At 64.4% G+C, this 14,762-nt stretch overlaps 1 protein-coding gene across 5 annotated transcripts; it reads right to left on the bottom strand.

The window, feature by feature from the left end:
• Positions 1–949: 949 nt before the first annotated feature.
• On the bottom strand, positions 950–14,132 carry RHPN1 (rhophilin Rho GTPase binding protein 1). Of its 5 annotated transcripts, XM_054497921.2 has the most exons (16): positions 13,906–14,132; positions 9,474–9,636; positions 8,112–8,227; positions 7,126–7,254; positions 6,310–6,385; positions 5,418–5,495; positions 4,944–5,068; positions 4,686–4,852; positions 4,252–4,445; positions 3,776–3,932; positions 3,586–3,699; positions 2,979–3,173; positions 2,424–2,500; positions 2,050–2,196; positions 1,800–1,961; positions 950–1,334 (listed from the first exon to the last, which is right to left on the bottom strand). In XM_054497921.2, exons 3-16 carry the CDS (start codon positions 8,138–8,140, stop codon positions 1,119–1,121), a joined length of 1,866 nt encoding a protein of 621 aa, XP_054353896.1. In that variant the 5' UTR covers positions 8,141–8,227; positions 9,474–9,636; positions 13,906–14,132; the 3' UTR covers positions 950–1,118. The 5 variants fall into 5 exon arrangements, with proteins under 5 accessions (XP_054353896.1, XP_054353894.1, XP_054353895.1 ...); XM_054497919.2 differs by lacking the exon at positions 9,474–9,636; XM_054497920.2 differs by lacking the exon at positions 9,474–9,636 and having other exon boundaries at positions 3,586–3,696.
• Positions 14,133–14,762: the final 630 nt, after the last annotated feature.

The following is a 14,762-nucleotide window of genomic DNA, read 5'->3' as shown; positions in this document are numbered from 1 at the left end:
CTAGTGGCTGCAGGGAATGACTCCCGCTAGCCCTGTCCCTTTCGGAATCTGCCAGGTCCTGGGGCCCTCGGTGGGGACCTCTGCTCCGCCTCTGCGGCTCTTCTCGGGTGCAGCTCTGGCCTGCCCTGACTCTGCAGTCCTTCCCATCCCCTCCCCTTGGTGCCCAAGTCCTGAGCCCACTGCTGTGGGGGTCCTGGGGGTGGTGTTCCTGCCGACGGCCTTTGGGGGCCATTGTCCACCCAGCACACGGAGGCCTGGAGGCAGCCTTCACTTCCCCTGCTTGAGACACTGCGAGCTCACGGCCTGTGGAGGCCAGCAGGAGTGGCCCAAGCAGGCTGGGGAGGGCTGGGGGCCCATGCAGGCCCCAGGCTCAGGGGGAGGTGACATGCCCAGGAGCTGGAGGGTGGCACCCATGCTCAGAGCAGGACAGCAAGGCGGGCAGCAGGGCTGGCAGGCTTAGGGCCGCCATGAGACCTGGGCCACGACACTGGGGACTCCTGGGCAAAGGGGACACTTGATGGGTTGACCAGCACAGAGCCCAGGATGACCAGCACAGGGCGCAGAAGTGGGGAGTCCCTTGCTCTGTGCACAGACAGGACAGCAGGAGGTATTTTGGGGGAAGGCCATGTCTGGGACCCTGCCTAGAGGTCTGCGGGTGCTGTGGGTGTGCCTGGCTGCTGCATGGTGGAGGGGCAGCAAGTGAAGGGGTGCCCAGCAGGAATCACTGGGCACCAGGCAGAAACTTGGCTGGAGGCAGGACTGAGACCTCAGGGTCTGTGCCCAGGGCAGCAGCAGGGTAGACAGAGCCCAGGTGTACAGACGGGATGGCTATGAGGAGCACCCCGTGAGGAGCCCTCAGCGCGGGGCAGCCCCAGGAAGCTGACCTCAGACCGGCAGAGGGACTGGCGTCCTTCCTGTGTGTGGGTGAAGAGGCCACAGCTCCCATCACTGAGCTCAGACAGGTCTGACCATAGTCTTTAATGGGCAGGCAGGTGCCCAAGGCAGCCTGCGGCATGAGGCGGAGCAGGCACTGCCCGGAGGTCCTCTGGGTAGGGAGGGCATGCTCAGTGCTTCCCGCCAGCTGGAGCCAGGGCTGAGGTGTGCAGGGAGCCTGGCCCTCACGGCCACCCTGGGTGCTTCGAGGATGAGGGCGGAGCTGGCTTCACTGGGGCACAGGGCTGGGGGCAGCCTCCAGTCTTGCCCTGCTGGGCCTTTCGGCTCCAGTTGAGGAGGGGCCGAGGGTTGGCCCATGTGGATGCTGGGGTCTTGCAACCATGCTCCCTCTGACTCCTTAGAAGTCCCCTGGGGCCCAGCAGGACGGGCCGGCGGTCCCCCTGCAGCAGGGACAGACAGACTGTGGTCAGCCACTGCTGGCCTGTCCCCACCTGCAGCCAGTCTGGGAGGGGTGAGAACCACCTGGGAGGGGCTGGCATGTCGGGGGCTTGTTTGGGGGCTCCCATCAGGGTGGCCAAATAGCAGGGGTCCATGGGTTTCACCCAACCCTGGGTCAGCCATGCTGGGTAGAGGAAACCTCTGGGATGGAGCGCCTGGCCCAGAAGCCTCTAGTCTGAGGATACAGAGGCCCAGTGAGGGGTGGGCTGCAGCATCCTCGGGGTCAAGCCGGGAGCCGCCAGATGGAGGCCACAGCACAGGTGGCCCCTGCCCAGGAGGCGGCCCAGGGAGGGTTACCTGCAGCCCCACCTCCCCTTCCCAATGCTGCTCAAGCATCCAAGGCAGGCCCAGGGCCAGGGTGGGGACAGCAGGCTGGGGACCGCCCCTCCGGGACCCCAGGGGCTCACCAAGCTGGGCAGCCTAGAGCTGGGCAGCAGCGACACCACCTGCAGGCTGGCGCCAGCCTCTCCCGCAGCCTTCAGCTCCGTCACCACCTCCGCATGTCTCCACCACCTGCATGGCTGCCCGTTCACTGACACGATGTAGTCACCCTCCTTCAGGCCAGCCGCCTGTGGGGAGACTCAGACGGTGAGGCGGGGACAGGACACCCTGGCTGGCACCAGGGGCTCAGCCTCAGGGGGCCAGCGGGGCCCTTACCGCGGCCTGGCTTCCTGGAATGACGGCAGCGATGAGGACAGGCGAGTCTCCCCGAAGCGTGAGGCCGAAGCCGCCCTCTCCTCGGGTCAGGTGGACGGGCCCCACCAGCCGCCACCGGTTCTTGGCTGAGAACACAGACAGGGGCCCCTGGCGGGGGCTCAGAGGTCAGAAGCCCAGCTGGGCCACACACTGAGGAGACCCCGCCTGACCAGCACATCCATCCAACCTGTGCACCGAGGGACACCGTGGGGTTCCACAAGGCGGGTGGGGAGGGCTGGACCGCCATCAACGGCCTATCTGAGGCCACGTGCTGGTCAGAGCCACATGGCCCAAGCTGCCTGTGCTGGGGGGTGCCTGGGGATGGGTGTGCTCACCAGCCGATGGAAGATGTCAGGCCCCTTCCCCTGGGACAGGCGTGGCATCCTGGCCTCTGGCTTCTGGTGGGTCTTAGCTGAGAGGGTGGAAGAGCAGAGCTAATCTGGGAGCCTGTGGAGACCTGCCCCGGGGATTTTCCAGGGCGCAGGGCATGACCCTGAGTGCACACAGGCCCCGCCTCTGACCTCCAGGCTGCGCCACTCTGCAATGGCGGGAGGAGCTGCCCCAGGTGTGCCCTGAACACACGGCCCCCTCTGCCCCAAGTGGCTCCCCAAATCCCTCCCTGAAGTCCCAGCCATGCCTGTCCTGGGTCTGTGGGCTTCCCCTCAGGGTAGGAAGCCAGTGCAGAGAGGGAGGTGCTGAGGAGCGTGGTCATCCCCCAGGCCCCTGAAGGGCCCAGCAGCTCTGTGGGCCCCTGCGATCGTGGCTTGGAAAGTGCTGTTTAATTCATCGTGGTGACTGCACCTTTAATGCGATCAGCCTCCCTTTCTCTAGGACAAAGGCCCCCACCCTGGCCGGGGATGCAGCCACCCAGACAGGCCCTGGCTGCTCACGCTGGATGTCGGGGGCCTCGGCAGCCTCACAGAAGTCATCCTCACGGTCGAGCTCCGCATACTTGGCCAGTGAGCGCTGCAGCGTCTGGGAGACCACAGTCCGCAGCAGGTCCACCTCGCGCAGGACGCGGCACAGGGCGTGCAGCCGCAGCGCCTCCTCCTGCCCCAGGATGGCGCGCTTCAGGTGTGCCTTGCCTGCACGCGGGGCACTGGGATGTCACACACCATGTGGGCCCGTGGGCCCTGGGACGCAGCAGAAGGAGTGGGCAACGCCAGGGCTGCGGGGCTCATCACAGCCACTTTCGCTGGGGGCGCGCACCACAGGGGTGAGGAGCTGGCTGTGCAGGAGGGCTCTGCTACGTGCAAAGCAGGGGCCACGGACGAGCTGCTCCCAGTGGTCTCCCACCTGCTCAGAGGCTGCCCAGCACTCCTGGGGCCCCTGCACTAGGCCGTCACCCATCAGGCACAGGCCATCTAGGGATAGGTAGGTGGCCCAACTCATCAGCATGGGACAGCAGGTGGCAAACAGCTTGAGGGTGGTGGGGGACACCCTGCCACTGTTGGTGACCACCTGAGCCCCAGGGCACTCCATCCATGGGCGCCTTACCAAGCTGCCTGCGCTCCTCCAGCTCCTGCGGCAGCACAGGGCCTCGGGGCTTAGAGGAGGTGGGGGGCTGCAGGAAGACCTGCTCGTGCGTGGGGAGCTCTCCCTCGGTCGCTGCTGGGGGACAGAGAGGCCGTGAGCCCTGAGCCGGGGGGCCTTTGCAGTACCATGGGCAAGTGCGGTGGGCACTCACGGGAGCTGTCGCAGAGGGCCATGGCTACGTGGTAGTGGGCCAGGGAGCAGAAGTACTCGGCCTTGACATGCACCAGGGCAGTCCAGGAGACAGGCACGTAGTCATGGACGGGTGGCTGGGCCATGGTCCGGTGCACTAGCCTGTACTCAGCTGCCACCTGCCGGTGGACATGGCAGGCACGCAAGGGCCTCCCGCTGTACGGGTGGTGCCTGCTTCTCCCTACCCAGCCTCCACCTGCTCCGACCACCATCCCAGCAGCCTCCCTGGCACCTCAGTTCCTGCAGCTTCATGCCATCCCCTGGAGGCAGAGGCTCGGGCCCCCAGGCTCCTGACCAGCCCCCCAAGGAGCAGGACAACAGCTGGCTCGGGGCTGACACACAAGGAAGGAGGCGGGAGAGCTCAAGCATGCCTGGACCTGGGCTCTGACCCCAGCTCAGCCCCACCCCCTGCACCCTGACACGGGTGCCTGAGCTCACCTGGGCGGCCTCTTGCGCCAGGCGCAGCTGGGCCAGGCAGTCTCGGGGGGCCATGGAGGCAGGTGGTGAGAGGCCCTCAAACACACATTCCTGGGCCTGGGCCATCATGAGCTGCTCCAGTGCGCAGAGGGACGCAGCGCTCATGTCTGGGCTCGGCGCATGGGAGAAGTTCTCCCTCAGGAGGCTGAAGGCCCCTGCGGAGGGAGGGGTGCTCAGACAGGCAGGGCCTTGCACCTGCCCATCTCTGCCCCATGCAGCACTCAGGGCGGCCAGCTAGGGCTGCTCCTGGGACATGTATGGGCCTGATGTGCTCAGCCCCCCTACCTGAGGAACTGATGTCCTAACCACTCCCCAGAGTGGTCCTGCCCTGCAGAAGGGGCTCTGCAACACCCTGGCACCGCACCCTGCCCCACCGCAGCCCAGGCTGCCCTTACCAGCGGCCCTCTGGAAGGCCTCCATAGCGTGGCAGGCACCCTCGGCGCAGGAGCGGTCCTGGCGCGCCCCAATCTGCGTGTGGAGGGCACCGATGTTGAAGAGAACGCTGCCCTTCTCGAAGGCCAGGGCACGCTGCTGGGCCGGGACCCCAGTAAGTGAGTCGTACCTGCAGTGTTGGGTCAGGCTGGGCGGAGTTCCCAGGGTTCCCGCAGCCGGGCCTCCCCTCCCCAGGATGCCCCCACCCGCAGAGCCCCTACCAGTGGAAGAAGAGCCCGAGGCTCCTGGCAGGGGTGAGGAAGCGCGCATCCAGGAAGCACAGCTGGTTGTAATAGGCTGTGAGCAGCTCCAGGCCCGACTCGTTCCGGCTGGGGGTCCGCATGGCCTGCAGGGCAGGAGCCGCTGCGCCCCACCGCCCTGGCCCACCCCACTCACACACACTGCCCTGGGAAGTCCCGTGGGCACCAGCACCATGAGGGGCAGGGAGGCAAAGCCAGTGAGGCCCCGGGCAGCCGCGACTCCTGAAGGCCAGCGGCGTGCGGCACCGGAGCCACCTGGGAGCCCCTCCACGCCCCCTGGCTGGGTCTGCACACACAGGGCCCCTGGTGCACCCGTCTCCCCACATCCTCAAGATGTCCACACTGAGCTCCTCTGTCTGTTCCTGACTTAAGCTTCAGCCTCTGCATGTGTCTCCCGGGGCTGCAGGAGGGTAGGCGGGTGGGGGAACCACACACCTGCCGCAGGGCCTCCAGCTCCCTGATTTCTGCCTCGTAGGAGGCACCGTCCTCTCCGAAGTGCACCGAGATCAGCTCCTGATGGGGGGCAGGTGTTGGCATCTACAGTACCCCTGGGCCTGGCCTCCTTCCCTGAGGTCTCCCAACCCACCTTGGGGAAAGACTCATGGTGGAGGGTCTGTGCCGCAGAGCAGGCTGGCTGCCATGCAGCATGGGGGCCCTGGGCCCCTCAGTAGAAGCCCCAGAGAAGGGCTGGGGGCCAATGTGTACGGAGGGGCCTGGTGGGTTGATGCAGGTCAGAGCCCCTCTGGCCCTGGGGTTTCCCCAACCCATCACAGAAGCGGGGCCTGGAGACTCAGCGCTACTTTTACGTGCGTTTCCTTATTCATCCCTGTGGCCGGGAGGCAGGTGCCATCTGCCACTCAGTGACTTGGACACGGAACACAGTCAGTGGCTCCTGCGGGGCCCTGCCAGGCAGTGCCAGTCTGTTCTAGCTCTCTCCAGGACCCTCGTGAGCCAGTGCTGGGTGTGTGGCCCCAAGCCGGTGGTGCCCTCCGTGGGCGAGCCTGGACCCTGTGCCCCGGCTGGGGCTTCCAGGCCCCATCCTCCTAGGGCATTGCCCGTCCGAGGGCAGGGCACATGTTCATTCATACCCACTCTGTGGGATCAGCCCCAGCCTGGGGCGCAGGCACCAGTGCGGGCCCTGAACGCAGCAGAGGCTGGGTCCCTGTGGCCATTTCTGCCAGGTCCCTTGTGTCCCTTTTAGCCCTCCCTCCCTCTGGGCCTCAGTTTCGCTATCTGTTCAACCAGACAGCTGGACCAGAAAGCCTCCAAGACCCCCTTGGTCCCAGGACAGGGCCGTGTATCTCAGAGCTCGGAGGCCAGTACCTACCTTCAGCGGTGTAGACCAGTCTAGCTCCTTGGTCTCCTTCAGGCCCAGGGGGATCATGGGGACAGTGACAGCTTCGCTATAACCAGAAGCATCGACTTCAGACTGTAAGGCCAAACCCTGCTGCCCACGGCAGCCCGGGGTCCACTCCTAGGGCTCTGTGGCACAGGGTGCCTTCCTCCCTCATGGGTGTACATGTGCACCTGTGTCCTGGGGGGCGTCCTTGCACCTGTGCACCACCCCCTCCACCGTCCTAAACCGCTCCAGAAGCAAACACACACACACACACAGACACAGACACACACACATGCGCATGCACACACAAACATGCGTGCATACACCTGCACAGACACACACACGTGCACAGACACACACATGTGCACACACACAAATACATGCACACATGTGCACACACAGACACAGACACACACGCGTGCACACACAGACACACACATGCAGACACATATACACAGAGACACACATGCATACATGCACACATACAGGCAAACACACACAGACACACATGCGCACATACACACAGACATGCACATGCATGCACAGACACGTGCACACACAGACACACACGCACACACAGACACATGCAGAGACACACAGACACACGTGCACACACAGACACACAGAGACACACACACGCACACATGCATACACGCACACAGACACAATGCACAGATACACACACACACACAGAGACACACATGCGTGCACACACATGCGTGCACACACATGCACACACGCACGCACACACACGCACATGCACACACACATACACGCACGTGCTGTCCCGGCCCCCATCCGCACCTCCCATGCCGGCCAGGGTCCACGCCACCGCTGAGCTCCTCCAGCTCCTCCTTCAGCAGCTGCAGGTTGGAGTTGACGTAGCTTAGCTCCAGGGCGACCGTCTCTCTCACCCGGTTGTTGCTGGTGGCTCTGAGGGAGGCCGCGGCAGTTGAAAGCCCAGCCCCAAGGCAGAGCCAAAGGCCCCGTGCCCACTGCAGCCCTCCTGCCAGCTGACCTGTTGGAGCTCCAAGCCCACCCTGCAGAGGACGTCACTGACGGGGTCTGCCCCCCATGGGTGGGGCAGGGGCAGCAGTGGGATCCGGGGGCTCACAGGTGATGCCCCCTACAGTTCATCACCCCTGACCCCAGCACCTGCATGTTCTGACTCTGGCCTGGGGGCACCTCCTTCAGCACCACGGCTTTCTTTGGGGCTCATACAGCCCTCGACAGCACTCAAACATCACTCCTTGGATGGTGGGTGAGAGCCACACCCCTCTCTGTGCCTGCATCAGGGCCTGGCAAAGGGACTGGAAGTCCCCAGGGAAGGCTAGGATGGGGGCAGGAAGGTAGCAGGTGCTAAGGGGACCGAGGGGCACTCACACGCACATGTGCGGCTCACAGGCGGGTGCTCTAAGGAAGAGGCAGCCCAGGTCTTCCACCCCTCTCCCAGGTCCCCAACCTTGGGACGCGCCGTCACCTACCACAGCTCAGCCTCAACCATGCCTCTTCTGAGAAGCCCCCACGTGCACTGTTGGGGCTTCCCAAGCTGCACAACCGGCAGGGACCCTGGTTACCTGGCACCTCCAGCCCAGCACAGAGGCCCATGGAGGCAGGTCTGTGAGGGTCATGGCTGAGCATCACGTGTACTGCGTGCCCACCAGGACCCAGCTGCTCATGCACCTGTCTCCCTGACCCAGCCATGGGACAGACATCTGCCTGGGTGGCTGTCCTGCTCCCCTCACCCAGGTGGGCCCTGCTCCCGGGGCCGGGCGGCCTCAAGCACTCACCTGTAGAGGTTCTCAGCACCCGTCCGCATCTGTAGCTCCTTGTCAATCTGCTGGTGAATCTGGGCCCTGCGGCTCTGCAGCTGGCCGCACTGGATCTGCGTCAGGGAGTCACAGCCCTGCAGGGAGGCCACAGACGATCACGGCCCGACCCCGTGGAGCCTGCACCAGGCTGTGCCTCGCCAGCCACTGAGAGGAGTGCATCCTGCCCATGGGTAACGGGGTGGTCACCATGGGCTGGGGCTGGAGCTGGCCTCACAGGGAGGGGCTGGACAGAACTAGTGTGAACACGGGCCTGGCCAGAGCGGGACAGGAGGCAGTCAATGCAGAAGGACATGGTGGTGGTGGTGGGGGGGGACGCTGCTGACTCGTGATGGGGGTCGGCAGGAGGCTGGCACCTGCCAAGGACACCAGGAGCCAGGGTCTCACCAGGCAGCCTGGACAAGTAGGGGCTCCAGGAGCCCTGCAGGAGGCGGCCCACTGCTCCTCACAGCCTTCCTTCCGCACTTCTGGATTTCATTCTGGATCCCCCTCTTGCCCCTCCCAACTTTTTTTCCATCCAACTCACCCACGCCTCCCAATCATTCCCGTGTGGGCTCAAAGGACAGGGTCCCTGAGGCTCTGGGGGAGGCCACTGGCCCCCGATGGTTGGTGCAGAGGCTGCGGTCTGACTTTGGGAATGGTTCTCGAAGTGAACGCACACCTGTGCACTCCCTATCCACAGAGAAATGACTCTGAGCCTTGCACTCAGACTGCAGCCCCACAGCCCTGCCCAGCACCAGCCATGGCGAAAGAGCGGGGCGTGCCCAGCAGGGCCCCTTCTGGACTTTGATGGCTCCTGTGTCTTCAGTGGTGTGAGCGTGCTGGAGCTTAAATTTCACTCCAGGGCGATCCAGTTTCATGCCTCAGCCCACCCCACCCTTGTGGTGTTGGGGTACTGCCCGTGTGATCCTCACGTGTCCCTCTCTCTCGCCACAGCCCCCATGCCCCACTCTTCTCCATGGCCACGTGGGAATGCCTGGGTCTCCACCCCGACAAGATTCTTTGCAGCTACCTGTGGCTGTCCCCTGGGTGGGCTCCCAGGCGTGCTGGCTGGCTTGCCTCTCCAGCACCCACTCCTTCCATGCTTTGAGACCCACAATGCTGCTCAGGGCTCGCTGCTCAGGGACACTGACCGCCCCCCAGCCCTGAGGCGAGCCTGGTCTGTGTCAGGTGCAGCCAACCTGGCCATTTCTGCCAGTCAGCAGCAAGACAAGGCCTCTGGTGGCTCCTGGGACTGCTTCCCACCCTTGTCAGGAAACAGGACCTCTTCTTCCCCAGGACCTTGTCGCGTCTGAAGGTGAATCTTGCCACCATGAAACTGACCTACCACTGCATGAAGCTGCGGATTCATGGGGCCAACGTGCACATGCACTGGGTCTTCCCCTCTGTGGACCCGACACCCTCTCCATGCACACACGTCTCTCAGGCCTTCCTGTCTTCCCCGTAGAGAGCTCACACGTGTTTTCCTGGGTTTTCTCCTAGGTATCTGGAGAGAGTTCTTTTTGCTAATGTGAACGAGATCTTTGTCTGCATTTTCATTAGTTTATCCCCATTATACAGGAATGATTTGATTTCCTAGACAGAAGTCCTGCTCGTCCAGCCCCCCAAGCTCACAGCAGCCAGCTGAGCGGGTGGCCATCTATTATGGGTGAATTGTGTCCCCACAAAAGACAGGTTCAAGTCCTAACTCCCAGTACCTGTGAGTGTAATTTTTCTAGAAATAGGGTCTTTGCAGATATAATGAGTTAAGATGAGGCCACCCTGGAGTAGGGGGTCCTTAATCGCAGTGACAAGGGTCCTTACACGAGGTGGGGAATTTGAACACAGCCACATGGAGGTGGCCATGGGAAGGCAGAGACAGAGACTGGAGGAGGAGGCACCTTCCCCTGGAACCCACACCATCCCCCAAGCCCCTGCACCATCCCCTGGAACCCACGCCATCCCCAAACCCCCACACTGTCCCCTAGAACCCACGCCATCCCCCAAACCCCCACCCCGTCCCCTGGAACCCGCACCGTCCCCCAAACCCCCGCATCATCCCCCAGATGCCTGTACCATCCCCCAAACCCCTGCGCTGTCTGCTGAACACCCGTGCCAGCCCCTGGACACTGTGCCGTCCCCTGGACACCCACACCGGCAGCCTCCTGCTGAGTGCTGGGGTGAGGGAGCCTGACGGAGGTCCCTGAACTGAAGATGAGCCGGCGCTTAGGGGCTGGAGGGAGGGACACAGGCGCTGAGAGGAGGGTGTGCCAGCCCAGGACCCTGGCCTCCCCCAGTCCAGCCCTGCCCCCGTGGACACCACCCAGCAGGGGACGGGCTGATGTGCACTTGGGAACCCTCACCCTGCTCCGGTTTCCCACTCCTGCCTCCTCCAGAAAAGAAATTCCCTCCAGAGCTGCTTCAGGGGCTCGGGCTGGAGAGGCCCACAGGCGGGAGAGAGGCACGGGTGCCTCAGATCTGAGAAGCTCCCCGAACCTGAGGCCCGCCCACCCCCGCCTCCCATCCCTATCTTTCCCACCGGCGCTACCACCTCGAGAGCCTCTGCCCAGTACCTAGGAGACCCCCGTGCCACCCACCGCAGCTACACCCCCTCCCTGCAAAGGCCCCGCTGCAAGGCTCCAGCGGCTTTAAGGGCTCTGGTTGTGCAACAGGCATCAGACACCCAGCCAGGTCCCTGCTCCCCTCCTGGGCCCAGGAGAGCTGCGGGGAGCCTGGTCCCTTGGAGCCCCACAGGCACCTGCTGTGGCCCTGGGCCATTCCTCGGCCTCCCTACCCACAGTGCTCCCTGCAGGCCAAGTGACTTCCCGGCCTACAGGCGGATGAGCAGACCCGAGCCGGACCTTTGAGGCTGGGCAGACCTTGGAGGTGGGCAGCCCATGCCTCACTTTCCACACTGGGCTGAAGGTTGTGCCCAGTGGAAGGGGTGTGGACACAGGCGTTCAGCCCCCTGCTCCTGCTACAACCCTCCGCCCTCTGGAGACAAAGGTGACCTGGAGCTCCCCACCCCCACCTCCATGGTGCCCTGACACCCCACTGTGGCCATTTCCGCCTTGCATTAGGAAAGGACAGAGAAGCTGTGGTCTGTGGGGGTCCTGAGAGGCAGCCACACATGAAGAGCCTGGCCATGCCTCGATGGAGAGGGACGAAGAACAGAGAAAGCCCCCCAACCCTGACAGTGGGGCTCCTCTGCCCAGGAGAAAACAGTGTGGCCGTGGCTAGAATGGGGCTGACCTGGGGACGGGCATGAGGCGGAGACAGTTATTCCAGCCCAGGTCTGGGAACAGCAAAACATCAGAACAGGGCCAGACCTCCACCCTCCCCCAGGATCCCCTGGCCCTGGGCCAGGCAGTCCCGGGGAGAGGCCACCCACCTGGAGCAAACCAGCTTCTTCCCCTCACAGCCCTGGCCCTGGGCACCCTGTATGCTGACACCCACCCATCTCAGGTACCCCTCTCCTCTGCCCCCACTGACGTCTCACCCGAATGCAACAACTGGAAGCCCCAGGAGGGTGGAAGCCCAGCACCTACCCGACCCACCATCTCGGCCCCCAACTGATGAGGGAACAGAATTCAAAGGGCATTGCCGCACAGGGGTCTCCTGGGACACGGGGCTATAAGCAGCACGCATGCCAGAGGAATCATAGACTGGCCACTCACGGCAGGGACTCCCACTCTCTCTGATGCTCCCTGGGGCACCCAGGCACTGGTGGTTCCTGAGCACCCCTCTTCCTGGAGCCCAATCTACCCGGGCAGGGGCCTGGGAATCTGTTTGTAACCAGCACCCAGAGGGTGCTCCTGTCCAGCCAGGCTGGGGAACCTCAGGCTGACCCACTTGGCATGCTGGAGACCAGGTGAGGGGGGCGCAGCCACCCTGCCCACCTGCTGCTCCAACGCTCTCCCTCCGCAGCCTGCTCCCCCTTCTCCTACTGGCCTCCCCAGGAAACCATAGAACCTTCTGCATACAGCCAGGCTGTATTCCCTGTGGTCCCCCCCGGAAGCCCCTGCAGCCCTTGCGGGAGGGACGGCAGCTGGGTTGGCCACCCTGGGCCGTGCCAGGCTTCTCCCCTTCCCAGCTTGGCAGCCTTGGCCACTTACTCACCCTGTTCCTCAGACGGGCTGAGGCCCAGGGCTTGGGAGGCACCAATGGCAGGACTCCAGCTGCGGCGCTGGCCCTGGCACCAGGTAAGCGCTCGCTGGAAGCCCGCTCTCATCACGCCTGGGGCAAATACAAGTCACCCAGACCTGTCCACAGGGCCTAAGGCCCAGGCGTGGCCTCTAAGTGGATGAATGACCGACCCCTGACCCACTGAACTCTGAGCTTTAGGGCCAGTTTGGGGGCCAGCCTGATGGGGGTGGAACAGGCCTCACTCTAGCCCGGCAGCAGGCATCAGGGAAGACTTTCCAGATGGCAGGACAGCCTGAGTGGTGCGTGTGTGACATAGGGCCTGCCTCCGCCCCATTGCCACCTCCCACGGTCCCCTCCCCAGTACCCTGACTGTGGGGTCATTTCTGGACGCTGCGAGAGACGCGGCAGCCTGGAAACAGCTTCTCCCCGACTTTCCAAGGTGGCAGCCCAGGAAGGGCCAGGACAGGGAGCCCAGGCACAGCCCCCAGCCTGAAAAGCGTCACCTCCGGAGCCCTCTGGGACATCTTGTTTGTACAGCCTCCTAAACATTCCACCCAAAACAACATGTGCCGTCCCAGGCCACCTGCAGGCATGGCTGCCCTGACAGATTGAGTTCACAGGGGGCAGGCACAGGCTGCCTCTCTGCCTCCAGTGCCTAGGAGGTGCTGCAGCCTCTGGCACGCCTCGGGGTGGGCAAGAAGGGAGTCCTTGAGGGCTATGGTCAGCATCACCCGCCCAGTGACCTGAAGCCAAGCCCTGGCTGATAGCACCGCCTCCTCCTCTAGGAGACCTAAGCCCAAACACCAAAGCTGAGTAGAACCAGCTCAGGGACAACGCAGTCCGACGTCCCAGAGGGGAGGAGGGCCGCGCGCTATCAAAGGCTCACTCGGGGTGAGGAGCAGGAGCAGCCCCCGGCTGAAAGCCTGTGGCGGGCGTGCGCGCCCAGGGCCTGGCAGGAGGACTGGGGCAGCCTCGAGCTGGTCCGCAGGGAACAAGCAGGCTCTGGGCTGCAGAGCAAGGCCCACAGACGTCCCCTCCTTCCCGGGCAGACTCAGCAGGTCTCCATAGCCCTGCCCACCTCTCCCACTTGCCCAGTCAGCACCCCGGGTTAGGGACTTCAGAAGGCAAGGAGGTTTGGGAAGTGAGGAGAGGCCAGCCGGGAAGACCTCCCTCGGTTTCCCATACCCAGGAGGCTTCGCTGCCCGCTGCTACCAGTGCACCCAATGGGCACGCAGTTCCTGAGCGGGTGCAGAGGGAGGACCGAACTAGGGAAGGAGGCTGTACAGGTGCCGGAAAGGAATACGATGGCGGGTGTGGGGAGGGCGTTCACAGAGCCCAGCCCCACACCCGCCCAGAAGGGGGCCACGAGGAGGGCGTCCCCCCAACCCGCTTCAGCGGTGAGGTTGATCCAGACTTTGGCTCCCCGCATTTCCCGGCTCACATGAGTGGCCTGGAAGCACCTCTACCGAGCTCAGAGGAGGAGGGACGCAGGCTCTGGCCTCAGTTTCCCTGCCTGCGTCGGGGCCGAATGAGACGTAGGAGGGGGGCGCCCAGAACGCGCCTCGACGGGGGGCAGGAAAGGTACGGGATTCCGGGCCCCTCCTCCCGCCGTCGCGCCAGTCCTGCGCACCTGCAGCCCCGGGCTCTCCTCGCCGGCGCCCGCGCCGTCCGGCCTCTCCTCCAGGATCATCGCCGCGCCCGCCGCGCTGGGGGTCCCTCGGGGTCAGCCAGCCCGCCGCTGGCGCAGCGCTCCGCAGCCGGGCCAGGGCCGCCCGCACCACCCGGGCCGCGGGCTCCTGAGTGCCCGCGCCGGTCCCCGACTGTCCCTCCTGGGTGGGGGCGGCCCGCGGCGCGGCTGGGCGGGGCACGGGTCTAGCGTGCGAAGCTGGCCGTTGCCCAATAGGCGGCAATGCCGCTTCGACGGACAGCTATATCAGCCAACCAGAGTTCCAGGAAGGCGGGCTCTGGACGGCCAGCCCCGCCCGCCCGCGGGACGGTAACCCCTGGCAACCGCGGCCGGAACGCCCGCGGCTGGCTGGCAGGTTGTACTGCGCATGCGCCGCAGCGGCCGCTGAGTGTGCGGCAGAAGTTCGGGAAACGGAGAAAAAACTATACGGAACGTCCCAAGCTGAGAGTCAGGGCGGACCTGGACTCGGCGCGCCTGGCTCCTCGGCTCCCTTTGCGAGGACTCCGGGAGTCTGCCCGCTCGCGCCGTTTCGTCCTGTCACCCCGGCAACGGGACCCTCTAAGAGGCTTGTTCCAAAAATGTTCACAATGGGGTTTTTAAAAACGGTTTTGTTAGGGACAAGTGCTTGTGTGAGCTCTCCGACAATGCCTGCTTTCTTCTCTCTGCCCGCGGAGCAGAGGCTCCGGGCCTGGCCCCAGTCCGAGGCGCCTCTGTCGGTGTCGTCCTGCTTCCAAAACCGGCCTTCAGAACACGCCTCCTTCCAGAACCTCCGTCCAGAACCCGCCTCCTTCCAGAACCTC

This window comes from Pongo pygmaeus, chromosome 7 (assembly GCF_028885625.2).
Source record: "Pongo pygmaeus isolate AG05252 chromosome 7, NHGRI_mPonPyg2-v2.0_pri, whole genome shotgun sequence".
Classification (NCBI taxonomy): Eukaryota; Metazoa; Chordata; class Mammalia; order Primates; family Hominidae; genus Pongo; species Pongo pygmaeus.
Note: the sequence above shows the minus strand (reverse complement) of the source record. Positions and strands in the feature narration are given on the sequence as shown.